Source organism: Schistocerca cancellata, chromosome 3 (genome assembly GCF_023864275.1).
Source record: "Schistocerca cancellata isolate TAMUIC-IGC-003103 chromosome 3, iqSchCanc2.1, whole genome shotgun sequence".
In the NCBI taxonomy this organism is placed as follows: Eukaryota; Metazoa; Arthropoda; class Insecta; order Orthoptera; family Acrididae; genus Schistocerca; species Schistocerca cancellata.
The window spans coordinates 843,604,480-843,624,183 of record NC_064628.1 but is presented as its reverse complement, the minus strand read 5'-3'; the positions used below and the strand labels follow the sequence as shown (position 1 = coordinate 843,624,183).

The 19,704-nt window shown below is 36.9% G+C and overlaps 1 protein-coding gene across 6 annotated transcripts in view; it reads right to left on the bottom strand.

The window, feature by feature from the left end:
- LOC126175901 (actin-binding LIM protein 2) overlaps window positions 1-19,704 on the bottom strand; it is a 328,131-nt gene that overhangs the window by 18,047 nt on the left and 290,380 nt on the right. For 3 of the 6 annotated variants that reach the window (XM_049922962.1, XM_049922960.1, XM_049922961.1), the window contains 3 exons: window positions 19,091-19,188; window positions 7,098-7,167; window positions 4,053-4,093 (listed from right to left, as the gene is read on the bottom strand). In XM_049922962.1, the coding sequence (XP_049778919.1) occupies window positions 4,053-4,093; window positions 7,098-7,167; window positions 19,091-19,188 (209 nt within the window). Of the gene's footprint in view, window positions 1-4,052; window positions 4,094-7,097; window positions 7,168-13,769; window positions 13,868-19,090; window positions 19,189-19,704 lie in introns of all 6 variants that reach the window. The other 3 variants (XM_049922959.1, XM_049922964.1, XM_049922963.1) reach the window with 3 other exon arrangements.

Here is a 19,704-nt window from a genome sequence, read left to right as displayed (position 1 = left end):
CAACTGTTGTTATACCATCCTGGTCTTTCCATTGTTGATTTTGCCCAGTGGCTTTTCTTCCGTCCCACAGCCCAGTGCTGTTTTCCTCCATTGCTAATCTCTAACTCATGTATTTACTTAGTGCCCTTTCTTATCTTTCTCTTCTGTCATACGTTTTACTGTCGTCTTCCAAACCATACATGCTCAACATATAGTTACATGACCACATGGATAGCTACATGACCACATGGATTGTTGATACAGCATCTTCTGTCCCACATTCTTCCTGCCAATATAATTATTCCCAGACCTTCAAATTGGTCACTCTTCCTTCTTCACTCTCGCATTTTATTTTCTTTACCTTCCTGTGGCACATAAACTCACTGAACAGTCTTTTCATTATGCCTGTCTGTTACTCAATGATACCTCTACTGCTGATTTTGTGTATTGTTTCACAACTTTCAAAGAGATACATGTCCACCATTTTACCCAAGAAACACAAGATCTATTAAAAAAAAAAAAAAAAAAAAAAAAAAAAAAAAAAAAAAAAAAAAAAAGCATATCCAAAATGGAAAGACTTTTGACATTATCTATTTATTATCTTTTTCTTTTTTTTTTTATTTCTTTTTAAATCGATACAGAATTTTCACCTGTACCTCATGCAATGCCTCTGGAACATGAAGGAGAAGAGTTGTGACTTATTATCAATGTGTGATAGACAATTTATTGTCACTTTATTTTCAAATGAAATGTTCTTTTTGAAATTAATGAAGAGCGTGATACAGGACACAAATATAAAACAGTTCTATGTGGAAAGAAAAAGAACTGTGCAATATGTGTGTCACTGTAGGATTAAGAAAATGAAATGAGAAAGGTACTACAAAAACAAAAATTTAATTTAATTTTGGTGAATGCCTTTTTCCGAGACATCTCTCTGTTATGCTGCTACTCAGAACCTAAGACATGCAACTACATTTAAAATTCCTGCACAGCCTATTGTTTGAGGAAGGAAGGAAAATTGAAATTTAATGTCTCATCAATATTTATTTGAGAATTGATGGTAATCTTTTTAAGATGAAGTCCCTAAGCACATGGGTGGAATCATAATTTACGTTATGCTAACCTACAGAGATGGGCAGATAACTGCGCTGATATTCTGCAATTGTGCATGTTTTAATTTAGATCTAAATCACTAAGGGATACCATCCAGCAAGAACTAGTAAATTCACATCTAGGGTGCTTCACTTTTAATATGTTCAGACTGAATGATGAAACTGGGCCAGCAACTATGAAGTCAAATACACTGATACAATTTGCTTACTAATGAAAGTACCAACTGTTGCTCAACATCAGTGTAATCAGCCTCAAACAGTGCTAAATTACCGCCTCATATTTACATTATTTGAACTAGAACTTTGCTGATAATGAAGTTCCAATATTCTCTTGATATGAAGTTCAAAATTGTATTTTCTTATGAACAACATCATAGAATAATACAGAGCTTATTACAAATATTGTTTTATATCTTAAGAGCTGGAAACATTCTAATTTTTAGAAAACATCTGAAATCTTTACATATCTACTTGTAAAACTCTACCATACACAATCAATAAATATCAAGTTTGAATAAACATAATAATTCAACATCATTTATTTACATTAATTCTTTAAGGTCTCTTACTAATTATGCTAGCAACAGATAGAAACATCTAGTATGGGATTTGGAAATAATCGCTACAGTGTTCCAATAGAAAACTGGTAACTAATTCTGTGAAAGACCAAAACGCTATATTTTTTTAAAAAGTTTCAGACAGGCACAAAAGGACTTTGTCCAAAAGCTTTAATACTTTAACAGTCTTTTTCATTGTCACAAACATTTTTCAGGCAACTGTCAACAGCCTTAATATACATAGAGAAATGCACGCTAGACACTGCGTTGTCCTACAATACATTTATTCACTACTGGTTTCGATCAAGGACCATCTTCACAACGAAAAAGATCTACTGTAACAACTCCTCATGGCGCACACACACTGTTCAACCAGGAAAGCATATGCCACTGCCGACTCGAAAACTTAAGAAAACTGATATTTATTTGAATATTGATGGGAATCTTTTTAAGATGAAGTCCCTGTGTCTTCTTGTGCCTGAGCAGTGGTGCTGTACACTTACTGCGATTACATGTTTTCACACTTTCAACATTGTTTTCTGCTGGGTTAAGCATGTATTATGGTGTTAAGTCTCAATTTTATAAAGTCAGCAATAGCATGTACTTTCCTCCCTGTACTTTTTCATTGTGCCTGTCTGCTACTCAATGCCTTCTCTGCAAGGTGAGTAGCACTCTATCCTTTGCACATTGCTATTTCAACCTAGACTTTCCATTGTTTTTGAACAAGTAAATTCTGCTTTAATCACAGAGTGAAGCAGTGGTTACAGCAAGTGTCATTGATTTCCTTCAACCATTGCTTACCATTCTTACATGGGTGACATTGATGTTAAAAAAGAAGAGGAAAGAATGTTATACACCAGGTGAAATTTCACAGGATAATAACTAATTCTACAGATACTTTTACACAAAGGAAGTGTTCAATTTCTGGTCATTTTCCTGCTGTATATAGGGAAACAGCGGGTATTTCAACAGCTTGTCATTGAAGAAGGTAAATACATTATAATAATCATAGTTACAAATAAGACGTTAAAACAAGCACTCTCACAGATCTATTCACTCCATGACCAAAACAGGCAGTATAGAAAAGTATGCACAATTTTGAAGGAAGAACTTAATAAACATTAACTCGTGCACAAGAACACAAAATAAAAATAAAGATAGTTTTTGTACATCTCAGTTCACACTATTATCATATGATCTACAGATAAATTTGGAAAATTTATCTATAATTTCAGAGAATTTTGAACATGCCAAAAACGAAAATTAGAATGCATTGGGGGAGGGGGGAGAAGAAGACAAACTGTACTAATCACAAATTATGCAATTTTCCCTGGGAACAATAATTTTGGAAAAAAAAAATCAGGCAATTTAATAATTTATTTTAATATACTGCTTTAATATTGTTCACATACAAAGATCAAACTAAGCCTACCAGGTTTAAACTGAGTCATGCAATTAGAAATAAAAAATGAGCTTTGAGCTTTAAGACCCAACAGTTGCAGTTGTATTCAGACTAGACACAGAAAAAAAGCAACATGGGAAAGAACAAGGTATCTACAACCCCAATTATGACCAAACACAACACATGCTGTGAACAACATATGAAACTGCGACACTAAAAATTCAAGCACATTAGTTACTTCTCATTCGTCTTCGTTCACACTGCAATCTTCCTTTTTTTCCCCCTCCTTTGTTCAAATCTGATCTTCTGAATTTACAGTTTTTAACTTTGCTTACACCCCATGGGCTGGGTTTCATTGGTTCAAAGATCTTGTGAGATACATAGAAACAACCGTGCACAGTCTCTTGATATGAAAATTTGAACTGCTATTTGAATAGTGTACAAATATACTTCACCGTTTCACCATCATAAATTTTTTATAAAGTTCTCTCTTTCAAATCACAATCCAAATTATTTTTCTTTTAAAATCCACTAAAATCAGTGCACTGTTTGGTTCAAGTGGACTGATCTTTTGGAGACCAATTAGCTGTGTCAAACTACCTCCTGAATACCAACAATTTATATTTAAAATTATCCTCTTCAGTTAGTCTATTTTTAATCACTGGAAGATATCATTTTATGTGCTAAATAGTAGGAACTGATGAAACACAGCTTAAAATACAGAAATTTTAATCAAATCTGCAGGAATGCTACACTACATGCACAGGCTTGCCCATTACAGGTAACACACATTAGAAGAAAATGCGTTTGGTGTCTTCTGGAAGAAGCGAGAGGTCAAGTCCAACCAGAAATCCACAGAAAATTTACATTAAAGACAAACAGAAATAAACAGAAGTTTGGGACATAGGTAAGAACACAAGAGCTCAGCCACTACACTACAGGTTCTTTTGCCATGCCACCAATGATACACAGACCCACAACAACATATCTGATGATACATACCAATGCCCGCCTGTCCACCTCAGAAATGGAGCCTGCTGAAACTGGGAGGAGAAAATGCAAATTGTCAAACCAACAGCCATTACTATTGCAATGCACTTTACATATGTTACCTCAAATCTATTACAAGAAGCTACAGATGCAAGTCTACTACTAAGTCAAAATTACAAAAATCTTTGTACTGTAAATATTTACTTCCTCAGGCTCCAAAATTATTATCACAAATAGCTACTGGTGTGTACCCATTAGCAACTCAGACTAAAAAAAAGGAATGCCACTCCTAAGGAGAACAAAGAGAGGGCTTGCTCTACAATAACTTTCCTAAATTCTCCATTTATCACCATTCCATATAAATTTGATTTAAGCAATCTCAGAAAGTTAGGGCACAGAACACTCCATAACTGATGTTCTTGTATGTCAAGGTCTTTACACTATTGAAGTAAATACTCAAATTCGTTGAAATATAAATTCTCCATGGTGTGCTTTGAATGAAAGGGACTACTCTGAAACCTTATGCAAGTAACCCACATGCAATCTTATTATAGTCCTTTCAAGCAACAGTGCACAGCATTTGGAAATTACTACAATCATGACCAATTTGTTGTAAGATTAAAATACATAAATAAAAAGAAAATTGTTTACATTAAGTGAATTTATTCTAATCTGTATTTTATATGATTATTAAGTCTCCTCATCAATAATATAACTTATACAATAAATAACTGACACACAGCTTAACACACAGATGTGGGCAACCTTTCTGACTCACTTTCAGCAAATCCAATGAACCACTTACAATGTCAGTAGCACAAGTCTACAAATTTATAGTTTGCATATGTTTTTAAAACTGTTTTAGGTGATCCAAATTTTTCTTTATAACCTAACTTCAGGAACACCAAGAGTATTGTCCCTTAACATAAGACTTTTTCACAAAGTAATGATGAAGATACAGAAAGTTCATTTTAAATATGTGCACATGTGACCCCCCCCCCCCCCCCGAAACACACACACACACACACACACACACACACACACACACACACACAAAGAAAAATGCATGCTAAACTAAGTAATGCTTAACATTATATTTAAGTACTGTGTCCCTCACTACTAATCCAAATGCATAAATATTAATGTCTCTTCTTTTCCTCCTCAAAATGATGTTTAGAACTCTTTCTTTGGTGCACTACCTGAGGACACTTCCTGTGCAGCATACAGGATAATCAGCTACCATGCTGACATCCCATTGACCCCGATACCACAGCTCCATTTCGTTATTCACTTGGTGAAACCTTTCTCTCGGTTCCTCTCTCACAGCACTTACATTTTCTGCATTGGAGTCCAGGCAGTGCAGCTTCAAGCTCACCAAGGCACCAAATACTTTGAAGTTATCCATTATTTTTCTTACTGTATTCTCACAATCGGGGTCTTTGTAGATGCTGAGGAACTTGTTGAAAACTTCTTTCAAGAAAATCAAAGCTGATCTTTCAATGCCTTTCATGCTATTTTCAAATATTTTGTTTTTTGTTATTTTCTGAATGTCAGAGCTGATGAAAACCCCTTCTTTTTGTCTTACTTCTGATCTCCTCTGAAGTCATCTTGCAACAACTTTAATGTTTCACCATCTTTTGGTAGTGCTTTAATAAACTGTTTGATAATTTCACAACTTATTTGAAGTGGAGGCAGGAATTTCTTTATTTTTTTTATATCTACCAAAGAATCAAACAGTATGTTTTCCCCCTATAGCTTTGGGTGTTATACTTGGCCTGACTTTCTGAGTCCAGTGACTGTCTACTTTTGCACAGCTGTCTCACTGAGGTAGCTGTATTGTAGACTATAAACTAAAACGATTTTTTCTAGTAGGTTACACTGCAAAATATCACAGAACAATATTGGCATTATTATAATTGACTGAATGGCTAAATGTTGCATCCCTTAAATTTGTATAAAGATTTAATGTAGTTGAACATTTTAAGAACTTTACTTTAAATCAGAACCAAAAAATACAGCAGAAAACCTTTTATCTTTAAAAATAATTTCATTGCCAACCAGTGTAGTTTATCACTGAAAAAATTTTACTGTAGAACTTGTCAGTATCGAGGTAAGTAATCCTTGAAAGGCTAATTTTTAAAGATATGGGAGAGGAAATAGTATAGCAACTGTCACTAGCAGCAATTTTTACTTTGATCATTAAAATAAACTCTCAGAAAACAGTGCTGAAAGTAATGGAAAACAGGTGGGTATTTACAATCAATTAGAAGTGTGTACAATAGATATTTAAAATTATTATTACAGCAGATTAGTTTACCTACACTACTTCAAGCATAGTAAAGGTTTCAAAAGGGCATTGTATGAGCAGATGAAATAATGGGCTAATACTACCAGAAAGCAGTTATGCCTTATGATTATGTCCCAACAAAATATGAAACAACAGTATCATCAAAATAACTTTAGTGTCAAAGCCAGTTATGCTTAAAAATTAATTATTATTGCAATTGGTGTTAACTTTATTTTTCCCCACTTCCTTCCTTGTGGACAGTTCTGATACTGACAATGGACAAGATTTTCATAGACAACTACTCACCTATATTTTACAGATTATTATTATTATTATTATTATTATTATTATTATTTAACCACAACAGCCACTGGCAGACATAAAAAAACTCCATTATCTCCCCCCCCCCCCCAAAAAAAAAAATTCTTGAGTATCACAAAACACCATCACAGAAATACTGCAGTTGTTCTCATGAGGCACAAACTGGATTGAATAGAAATAAATAAATGGCTGTGGTCTTGCATTATATAAGTTAAAATTAAAATGTTTTCAAATTCATGCACTTGCACACCATGTTATGTTATATCTGTCTCCAACAAAGATGAGCTTCAAATTCATTATCTAATAGGTAAAATTACACCATATCTCCTCCATCATTATCTGTGTGATTGATAATGAAAAATCTCTAATATCACTGTGACAAATACCACAAGGGGGGGGGGGAGAAATAATAATAATAATGGCCAATTATTTTAGCTGGAGGTACTTACTATCAGATTTTCCACTACTAAATTCTGTGCTGTGTGTTTTTTCACCAAGCCCACTAAAAGAAAAATCACCCTGCAAAGAAAGACACATTCTATCAATTAACATTATTTTTGCAATTTAGGTGCTGCTCTCCTTTCACACAAAATTAACATAAATTACATAAAAAAATGCAATTGTTCATCCATAAAATGGTGAACTTTTTTTCTGCAGTCTTGCCAAAAGTTAACAGATGTTCTACCTATACTGAATTCACTAACAAAAGCACACAAATTAATGAAAAATAAACAATAAGAAATATGTGTGGGGTAGGTGAAGGGGGAAGGCCTGGGAAGATAAAGACATATCCGAAGGCTAATGAGCTTAATCCAGATAATGAAATGACAAATGTGGGACTAGAAGATACGCTCAATGAAGGAAAATCTGCAGGATTTACCGAACTGGGAAAGAAAGAAGGGTGGGGATGTCCACCATTTTATGATGAAAGTTACTTATTAGACACAGAATTAATCTACAACACAAATAAACAAAAATAATTATAACACATGGTACTGAAAAGGTCACATATAAGGAAAATTGTGTGTGGCACATGTCCATGTATTATTGGATGACCAAAATTTGATCACAATTTTATGGGGTATGACCGACATCTAACCATGATGATGATGATGATGATGATTGGTTTGTGGGGCGCTCAACTGTGTGGTCATCAGCGCCCGTACAATTACCCAATCTTTGCTCAGTCCAATTTCGCCACTTTCCTGGATGATGATGAAATAATGAGGACAACACAAACACCCAGTCATCTCGAGGCAGGTGAAAATCCCTGACGCCGCCGGGAATCGAACCCGGGACCCCGTGCTCGGGAAGCGACAACGCTACCGCGAGACCACGAGCGGCGACATCTAACCATGATGTGGAAGGAGGTTTAAGGGAGATTTAATTGAAACAAATCTCAACTGCACAACTACTTCACATTTACTTGGAATAGGTGATACAGAAAGGTCCATATATTTCAAGATGGACATTTCAGTACCTACATCTAACACATCACAGGCAAGTTTTGTTGCTTTGTGCAATATGTGATTTCAACATTTAGTTTCACCAATTGCCTGTTGTCTTCTTGAAGCAGTTTAAACACAGAATTATGCTTCCTGTAGTTCACACTTGCGTTATCTACACAGTATGCCATGAAGTTCTTTATGCCTAAATTATGAAAATTGTGTGAAGACTTGATCAGACAGAGAACATCAATAGCTTTCTCATCAGCCTATGTAACAAGCCAACACACCTGTTTCTTCGTATCTTTTCAGGATCAAAACACTTTACAACTAAAGGGAACATCTTTCTGTTTTTGTAGTTGGATGCATTGGTTGCAATAGAGAAAAACCTGCTTATTTTAGCTAGATTTTCCAAAATGTCAATGGAGTTCTGAACACCTCTTGAAGCCAAAACCTTTTTCACAATTGCTTCTGCCTCAGTACGACCACATGTCATCATCTTAGCCAAATTAGAATCATGCAAAACTTCTTCGATAATTTATTTCCACAATTCATGTTTCAGTATGCTGATATTATGTTTCACAGTATCCAAAACTACTGCTGGCTCACTGGCAACGGTTTTTGTATCCTTACTGCCATTACCAAAACATCTGTGTAAATCTGAGGACACCTTCAATTACTTTTCAATCTGATTATAAACTTCCACACATGAAAGTTGGTTGCAGTCGACATTATCCGTACAAGCAATGTTGAAGTCACACTTACACAGTCCACAGCAAGCTTGTGCAAGTCAGCTGAGAAGTAAATAATGTAACAAGTGTGTTTAAACCTGAATGTCAATATAATCCGCTTTCGCAGGTCCTTGTTACTTCTCCGCCTTACTCATACTGTAGCTGCTAATTAGTACAAGGTGAGTGCATCCGTTGGGTGTCTGTACTAAGCAAGAAATAAGTGAACATCCCCCTCTCACAACCCTCCAAGTGGCATAGGCTATGTTATTCTTTCTCTGCTCCTTGAATTGTCTTGGGCCAAACTGTATTATTTCTGTAGAAGCAGAACAGAAAAAAAGACTGAATGTTGACAATAGTATCAATTATTAAAGGAAAATATTGTGAGATATGTCAGTTAGTGATTTTGAACTATCGATAGTACTTCATGGGATTAATACTGATAACAGTGATCACTGATGAAAATACAGGAGAAAGAGGCAATCAATAAGGGAGAGTTTTCAGCATAACCTGCTAAATCTGAAGTGCAAGGATCTTTCAGACAAATAATAGCATTTAACAACTGTTTACAAATGTATTGGTCTACAAAGTTGTTACATTGCCAAGACATAAAATGATTGTTACCTAAGGTGTCAGACACATTGGCAATTTAGGATCACAAATTTTGCTTCATAAGCAAGATGAGGAAATGACTGACTGATAAGGCAAAGAATGAGTTATTCAACCCACAAGCAACAAAAAGACTTTAACACATGAGCAATAACAGCGTAAGTTATAATTATTCATTCTTGAAGAACTGATGCATTGGGAATATCAAGAATGAATAACTTAATGTATACAAAATTTAAATCCACTGAATAGTACAAGAATTTTAAGTTTTGAGTGACAGTTCTTTGAATTAAAGTTGTGGTTGGCTTCTAAATCCAAATGTCAAAACTTCTGTTATTTCATTAATAATAGCTGACAGTGACCAACATTGTTGCAAGATCATATAACAAATGTTTACTGACTATTTTACAGTTATCTGTATTTCCATACATTTAGTGAAATGCATCAGTTCTGAAAAATGGCTTTAAGTGAGTCTGTGGCTGAAGATATTTACGTATGTTTAATCGATCCAACAGAGTGGACAATTAGTAGTAGATGCAGCAGTATTTGCTTATGTCAAGATTAGCTCTTGTGTAAACAGAAAAATTTCTTGTATGCCTGGAAAATTGGAATAAATTGAGTAAACAGAGAGTACAATATGTCCAAGGAGGTAAGAGATGAAAGTCAAACTCAACACTAGTGAATATACCACTCAAAATATGACACAGACAGATAAATTAAAAACACACTCTGGATCACAATTTCTGTTATTACCATGTATCAGTTTTTATCTGCCTTAAAAATCTTCTTCAGGTCTAAAATGAAAGAAAGAAAGAAAAAAAAATGAAAAAAAAACTACGAAATAAAAATCACAAAAGTCTAACATTACAAACAGTTCCACCAGAGGGAACATCAAAACATCAGAAACCCATCATACTGGCATCACAAGATGTGTCATGTTATGAATGACACAAAACTGACAAAGGATGTACTGAAAAAAATTTTTGATAATCATGTGACTTGTGGGCAGATCAATGGCTAGTACAATGATACAGTGTAATAACAATAACTTACAAAATTTAAAAAAATGTAAACTTAATACATTTCAATGTGTATGATAAGTTACAAAATAAAAGATTAAATACAAATTTAGGAAACAATCACAGTAAACTGTACACTGCACATTTTTTGTTCTTGTTAAAACATAAATAAATGTACTCACACTATTATCATATGTTAATATAATGTCAACATGTAGTAATACTGTTTGCTGCAAGCTATTATTGTTTTTGCAACCAAATCCCTTTTTCCCATTTTTATCTTACAGTAAGAGTCCTCAGTAGTTTTGTTTATTTGTATTTCAACAGATTGAGGACTCAAATAATGAAAATTGTGTGTGTGTGTGTGTTAGTTTTGCACTGTCCTACAAAATATACGAAGAAGAACAAAAAATGTATTATGTACAATTTACATTTACATTTAAATTTTATCTTTTAGTTCGTAACACACCACAAATACCAAAACATACTTTTAACATACTTTTTTAATTTTATAATGTAAGAATCTTCTTTACGCTGTATCAATGTACTAGCCAATGACTTATGCACATGTCATGTGAATGACCATAAAAAATTTTCCCCAATGCATCCTTTATATTCTTATGTTTGTTTTATGTCATTTGTACTATTGTTGACACACTGCAGCTTGTGGCACCAGGTATGGGTTAGGTAGAATGTTAATGAGGTTTTGATGTTAGTTGTGTTACCTTTGATGGTACTGTTTGTATTAAACTTTTGTAATTCGTATATTGTCACCTCTTTTTCCTTTTCCAATTTAGATCATAAGATGATCTGCAGAGCAGATTGAAAGCAGTATTCTATAATAAACAAAATTGTGATCCAGGTGGTGTTCCTTCATTTATTACAACAACTGACATAACACTTCCTCAGATATAGCATCAATTTTGAACTGGAAATATTTCATATCTGCTAAAACAGGAAAATGGAACAGGGATGATATGTAAACAAGTTCAAAAATACTGCTGAATGCAAAAACATTTCTAGTACTACTTCACTGGGATGCAGACGAGGAACAAAAAATGAAATAGTAAATACAGAGTTACTGAAAACAAAGAAAATTTGTAGACTTCCTCAGTCCTTTGCCCCCACAACTCTGTTCCTATTTGAAGTTCTCCTTACAACTCAAGAACTGGTTTGTGCGCATATATTTTCTCTCTCCAAGTTTACCTCTCTTCCTAACACTTCTCCACAACTTACATCTCCTTAGTAAGTTAGTTGGTTGCGTGTTCCACTGATTAATCGCACAGTATGGTAGCCGTTATGATGTGGAATGTGTCAAGTGCACAAGAAATGCACATATTTATTTATTCCTATTCAAGAATTCTACTATAGTATAGAAGGAGTTGTCAAGGAAATACAATTTCAATTTATTTTTGATGCTATTACTGCTGTCTGTCAGACATTTTATTTCATCTGGTAATTTGTCAAAAATTTTTATAGCAGCATATTTTATCCCTTTCTGTGCCAAAGATAGGTAGAGTAAGGATAGTTTAAGTCTTTCTTTTTTCTGGTATAATAATCATGAATGTTACTGTTGTTTTTAAACTGGCCCATGTTGTTGAGAACAAATTTCATAAGTGAGCAAATGTACTGTAAAGCTGTTGTAAGAATTCCCAATCTTTTAAAAAGATGCCTATAAGATGTGCGACTATGAACCCCACACGTTATTCTAACCAATTTCTTTTGAGCAGTGAATATTTTTTGTCTAAGTGTTGAGTTATCCCAAAATATTATTCCGTATGGCATCAGAGAGTGAAAGTATGCAAAGTATGTTAGCTTACTAATTTCTATATCCTCAACATTGGCAATTATTCAGTTTGCAAAAGTTGCTGAACCTAGTCGCTTTAGAAGATCTAAAATATGAATTTTCCAATTAAAATTCTCATCTATATGTACACCAAAAGACTAAGTATGCTCTACCCTGTCTACTGACTTCTGTTGATGTGTTACATTTATTGAAGGAACTAATCATTTCCTCCTGTGTATTCTATAACGCCTGCTCCCAATTTGGAGAAACTGGTTTTCAATACCTGCAAACAAGTCTTATCATTATCCTTTTCCCCATCTGTATTCTGATGAAGGTCTTTCAGAAAATTTGAATGTTATATTTGAAACTGTATTTTTTTTCTCGTTAAAAGCTTCCTCCTGGTGCTTTTTTTGCAACCTGAATCTTGGATGTACCACTTTTTTTAGTTTCATTATGAATTCATGCAACATAAGCTTTCTGACTAACAGAATCTGCCAACATTATTTCACTCATTACAAATATTCTCTACAGGAATCATACCTATATGATTTGTCAGGAAGAACATAAAGCTGTCACAAGGACTGTCATCAGATAAAGCATGTTCACAAAACACAGGGTTGATATGCAAGCAGCTAACAAGTATTCTTTGCATGTGAAACCTAATGGAGAGATGAACACGTCGATACAAACAATGTTCTTCTAGAAGTCTCAGTTATGATGGGACTGGGCAACATTCCCAAAAGTAATATTCTGTGAATGGATATTAACAATGACAGAACATCATATTAATGGCAACAAAAAACAGAAACACCTACACACACAGGAAAGCTGATTTAGTAACAACACAAACAATCTGGAATAGAAACCTGTGTCATTTTAGCCGAGCGTCCTAATATACTGTCATTATAACTGAGAATATGTGATGTAGTGTAAAAAGACATTCATTTGGCACGAATGTATTGGTTTACAGTCAACCATGGTTATGATATATTATGTGACTTTTGACAGTGTTCCTCAGAATGTTTGATCCATACTATGTTTTTGTGTGTTCAATTTGTATTATGATGGATGGAATTATCAAACTAGCTGGACACCAGAAAAATACCATCTATGGCACATTATGGTAATATAAACTTTCATACATCAAAGAAGCCACAGATGTTATGATCAAAAGTTGCAAATTATTCCGATGTCTTAAACAGGCCAACTATTACAACGTCTCTGAACAAACTTACACAGCAAAAAGCAAGAGAATGAACTTACATTAATATAGGTAAACTACACATGCAAATTCATATTGTAGCTCTTTTCATCTGTTAAGCTCACTTCTGAAATCTCTATATTTACATGAGAAAGTCTGGAGAACCTTTAGTGAAATCAAACTACGATAATACTGAAATTGTCCACATAATGTACACAGAATGAGAATGAATTGATAATTATACACTGCTCAAGAGGCAAAATGTTTTAACTAGAGATACTGTACAAGGCTAAAAAGAAGCAGATCTCTTAAGTTAACAGCTGTTTAACTTACTCCAATGTTGGACGCACTGCCACCTGTGCTGCTGAAGGTGTGAGACCGAGGTGCAAGACCGTAGCCAGGCTTCGGCACGTGGCGCAGGGCACTTACAACTACAACCACACAAACACTGGACACTTTCACAAATGCACCAACAAATATTCATTACTTTTGATGCCGACAAAGCTGCTACTGCTGCCGCTGTCACCAGTTCAGTGAGCAGGCTTTGGTATCAAAATGTGTATTTTTGTTGGAAATAATTTAATTAGAAATATCAATTCTCATTTTATGGAACTGAGAGCATATTTTCATCAACACGGAAAGAGTGGAGACTCTACACCTAAAACTTCAAAAACTTAAACTTTATGGGATCCATGTCTACATAATGTTCATATGCTACATGCATATATTTCAATGAATAAATTCAGAGTGATTTTGGCTCAGAAAACTATATCTTCTAATACAAAATGTTTGTTCTGCTGCCTCTTTAGGCCTCCTCCCACTCTGTATTAGGCTGCTGAAAGTATAGTTGCAGTCACGAATAATGGTGGTCAAGTTCAGGCTTGTCCTGGGCACCAGTTATTTAGTGAATTTTTATCTCATTTGTTGTGAATTGCCATGACTCATGCTGGTGGTAAGTGACAAATTCTACACAAGCAAGCAAGAGATGTAATTTGTGGGATACTCGTTTGCATCAAACACAAAGCACAAGTATGCCCTATAGTAACTGTCCCTTGGAACTGGCAACAATGCAATCCCTGACCTTATCATGACTTGCGCACTTTGGTTAGGGGCAGACTGATGTTTTACATCTTTGCTTTCATTAGATGTTGCTCCCCGCACCCCCAATCTGCAACAGTGGCAGAGAGCTTTCAGTACGTGCTGAGTAGCAACCTATCCTAATTCATATTGTTATTGTTATTCCACACCAGATTTTCCACTGTTTGACTCTGAAAATAGTCAAAGTCATTGGTATTGGCTGTTTTCTTCAGTAATAATGTAATGATGCATACAATAAGTATGGTTAAAACTATTAATATTTGAAAGACAAATAATGAGGAAGATAAATGGACGAATCTTAGATAATGGAGAACAAAGGAGGAGGAGGAGGAGGAGGAGGACTGAAATCAATTTTAGATCTCTTTTGGATACTACAGAGCTATTGTCTCCCACACTTTACATGTACAGCACAGTTCCATTTTTTCACTGTCTCTCCCCTACAATACTCCCACCTACAGCCTGTGATGGGTATCACTGGTGCTGTCGAAATTCTGCATTTATAGTAATATCTGTCAGAGCCAGCAGTCTCCAAAAATTTACATTTTTCTTCCATGTTCTTCAGAACAATAGCAGAACTGTAGTAGGTCTAATAAGTCATGTTGCAAAATTAAGAGCCAAATAAGGTCTTAACAGCACCAACATTTTAATCTACAGTTTTATCAATTTCTTCCTCTGGTAGCAATGAAAGGGTAAGAATTACAAGATGGAAAGTCCAGGTGAAATACCAGCTACATTATAAAAAGGATAAATTGCTACTCACTGTAAAGATGACACACAGAATCGCAGACAGGCAGAACGAGAAGACTCTTACACACTGAGCTTTTGGCCACAGCCTTCTTCAGAACAGAAAGAAAAACCAGGAACACACACACTCACTATCTCTCTCTCTCTCTCTCTCTCTCTCTCTCTCTCTCTCTCTCTCTCTCTGTCGCAGGCACACCTCACACACATCTGCTGGCTATCTCTGGCCACTCTGGCCAGACTGCAGCTGTTGCAATGAATGAACACAGCAATCTGGAGAGGGGCAGGGAAGGGTGAGGGATAGTTGGGACTAGAAGGTCACAAGACAAGGCACCTGGAACAGCATCAGGAGGCTGTGAGGGGTGGGGGGTGAGAACGGAGAGGAGCGATGATGAGGAAGAGAGTGGCGGGTGCGTTGGCAGAGAGCAGTCACAATGCGGGTGAGGGGATATGAATTGAAAGGAGGTGATACAACTGATGGTGGGCAAACTATTGTGTGGAATGCATGGGGACAATAGATTATTGCAGATTACGGCAAGGCTAATTTTGGGAGTGGAGAATGTGTTGTAAGGATAACTCCCATCTGTGCAGTTCAGATAATCTTGTGGTGGAGAGTGATAGGTGGCGGAAGGGGGAGGGGGGGGGGGGGGGGACAGATTGCCTAGTTTGTGATTGTAGCTACTGAAATCAAGCACATTATGTTGAGCCGCATGTTGTGCCACAGGGTAATTCACTTCACTCTTGGCAGTAGCCATTCATCCTGGTGGACTTCTGGTTGGTAATCGTACTACTATAAAAAGCTGTGCAATTATTGCAACAGAGGTAGTATATGACATGGATGCTTTCACAGGTGGCATGCTCTCTGATGGGGTTGAGTAAGACTGTGACAGGACCAGAATATGAAGTGCTGCGTGGGTGGACTGGGTAGGTCTTGCAACTGGGTCTTCCTCACGTGTATGATCCACGTGGCAAGAGGTTGGAATTGGGAGAGGTGTAAGACTGGACTAGGATGTTGTGGAAGTGGGTGGATGGCAGGACACCACTTTAGAAGCATTGGAAAGGGTGTGGGGTAGTGATGTCCCTTATTTCAGAGCACAATGACATATAATCAAAGCCCTGATGAGCGATCTGGTTCAGTTGTTCCAGTCCAGTGTCATATTGGGTGAAAAGGAGCACACCTTTGTAGCTGGTTTGTGGAGGTTGTTATAGGACTGAGGGTGTGTGGGGGTATGGCATGGGAAATCTGTTTGTGGACTACATCTGGGGGATACTGCCAGGCTCTGAAGGTGTTTGTGAGACCTACTGCATACTGGGCAAGGGAATTCTTGTCACTGCAGATACATCATGTTACTGGGTAGCCAGCCTATAGGGAGGGACTTTCGGTTGTGGAAGGGATGGCAGCCTTCAAGTTGTACATACTGTTGGTAGTTGGTGGGTTTAGTGTGGACAGAGCACACAAATGGAACCATCAAAGAGGAGGTGGTCAATGTCCAGGAAGATGGCATGCTGGGTTGATGAGGATACGATGAAGCAAATGGGAGAGAAGGTGTTGAAGTTTTAACAGAATAATAGGGTGTCTTGGCCCTGACTCTAGATCCATGAAGATATCTTCAATGAACCTGAATCAAACCAAGGATGTCGGCGTATAGGAAAGTGGCATCAACAGTAACCATTAGTGACCCAGCAGGTAAAGGGACGGGCATTGTGGAGAATCTGTGCAGGAAGTGCTTTGTATTTTTGATATGGGAGTTTAGACTTTGGTTAATTGGTTGGAGCTGTTGGTCAATGAGGGCCAAAATTCAGTGGGGACACACTAACGAGCAAAAATGGGACATCCAGGATTGTTGGGTTTGTGGATTTTGGGGAGCATGCAGGAGATGGCTATGCAGGGTGTCATTAGGGCAGGGAGGGAATTGGATTCACGGGAGAGTTTTTGGGAAGGGACTGGAGGTTATGATGGACTTCTGAGATGGGTTCATTCTGGCGGAGTTTGTAGGTGAAGCAGTCAGACAATTGGCAGAGGCTTTCTGACAAGCAGTCACTGCAATTCATAACAACAATGGTGGAACCTTTGTCTGCACAGGTACAGTGATTAGGTGAGGTTCTGTTTTGTTCTGGGTATGGGTGTGCTTTCTTCTGGTGAAATGTTGGTGTTCTTAGGAAGAGAACTCAGTAAGGAGTCAGCAGCAATGAATGAAAATGCATGCCAGACCGCGACTCGAACCCAGGGTCTTATTCTTACTAGGTAGTTGTGTTAACCACTGCGTGACCTGGACACATTGTTTATCGCAAATGTGTGAAATATGTCACTATGCTCCCTGGCTGACTCACATTCACACCTAGCATCACCTATCTGAAGTCCCTGTCTATGACCTCCATGCTTCCTAATTTTAGATTCCCGCTGGAGGTCAAATGTAAGGCTGTAGTATTATTGCCCATCAAGGTGAATCATTTGTATGAATGTCTGTTCCTTTGGACATGTCTGAAAGAACAGATACCACACATTCATATAACTGAACCACATCTTTTGTCAGGGCTTTGATTATCTCTTGTCATGATCTGAAATGAGGGACATCCTACGCAAGAGCCTCCCCAACCATCCTAAAGTGGTGTTTTGTTGCCCACGCAACCTCCACAGCATCCTAGTCCATTTCTGTGCCACTCCTAATCCCAAAATCTTGCCATAGGGTTAATCTCCCTGTGGAGCTAGTCTACCCTATGAGCAAACTAGCTGTCACCTATGGTGAGGCAATTTATGTCAACAATCAATGGAATCCTCTACCAGAAGTAAAACCATTTTATGGATTAATAATTCACTTCAGCTTGTAACAGATTTTAAATTTTTTTTAAAATCTTAAAATAATGTACCATACCAGTGTATACCTCACGATTTCCTTTTGGATTTATTGTTCTACATTTTGTTTACCTGAAGCTGTGGCATTTAGTGGCATGGTTGGTTGGTTGTTTCGGGGAAGGAGACCAGACAGCGAGCTCATCGGTCTCATCGGATTAGGGAAGGATGGGGAAGGAAGTCGGCCGTGCCCTTTGAAAGGAACCATCCCGGCATTTGCCTGGAGCGATTTAGGGAAATCACAGAAAACCTAAATCAGGATGGCCGGATGCGGGATTGAACCGTCGTCCTCCCGAATGCGAGTCCAGTGTCTAACCACTGTGCCACCTCGCTCAGTGCTTAGTGGCATGAAACCAGTAGTGATCCAGTAATAAAGAACTAGATACAGCTGAAGTGGTTTATTAATATCCCAGATTACTACTCATAGCTGCAGTTGCCCTATCTACAAGGTTGTCTGCTGAAATAAAATTAATTGCAGCATCTCCAAAGCTGCAACTTGGTCTTGTGAACATGGGACTTTAGATTACTCTACTGCCTTTTCCAGCTAGCAGTAACAGAATCAAAATGTTTTGGAATCTGCTGCATCAAAATACCTTCATAGTAATCGCAAATAGTCATTGAGGAACCTGCCACTTAAACCAGCATACCTCTAATTTAAGGACTGCTAATTTGGGTAGTACATAGTATCTTCTAACTTGTTGTCATTTTCCATCTCAGGTAGTTTGGAAGCCAGTGAAATAAATAATGTGATTTTATCCCTGATCCCCTCGACCGGCATTATGGGTGATTGGAGTGCTGTCAGAGTTTCAGGTTTTATAGAAACAATTTGTCCACCCTTCTAGGTAAGGGAAAACACAACCATAATTCCTTCCAACAAGAGTACACACCAGAATACCTTCACCTGTGCACCTAAAGCTGTGAAGAGAATCACAAATGGAGAAGATGGAAAGGAGAGAGTACTCACAGCATAGCCAGCAGGGCCCCCATTCCGTCCAGCAGCTGGGAGAGTTGATGACTTCAGTCCATAGCCAGGCTTGGGCACAGGACGCAGAGCTGACACCACTATACAGCAAGAAAGAGAATGGCCGAACATCAACAGCAAGCACAACTAAACCATGCAAAATGACAGCACACGTGCTCAAGAGAAAACAATTTTAAGTCTGTTCCTATGTCTTTATTAATACACATTACACACAAAAAGTTGAAAAAGTGCTATTTGTTCAACAGATTACTGAAAGACATGCAGAACTAAGATTTTTATACGTGTGCTAATAAGAACATACCCCACACAGAGAAGCTAAGTCACATCTTTTGTTAATAGCATGATAAATGAAAACCAAAAGAAACCTGTGATCTCAGACTCTTCAAAGTTGCTACTCAATATCACAGATAACACCATCTCTGCCAATGCTGCTACTCACAGGAAAATTAGAGATAGAACAATTGTAGGAGGGAATACAGTGATGATAAACTGAATACATTCTGCTATTTTGTTCCTCAATTGCATATTTATCACCTGAAGAGGTAATGTAACATTCAGAGACTAATGCAAACTCTGTATATGGCAGAAGGAATGTA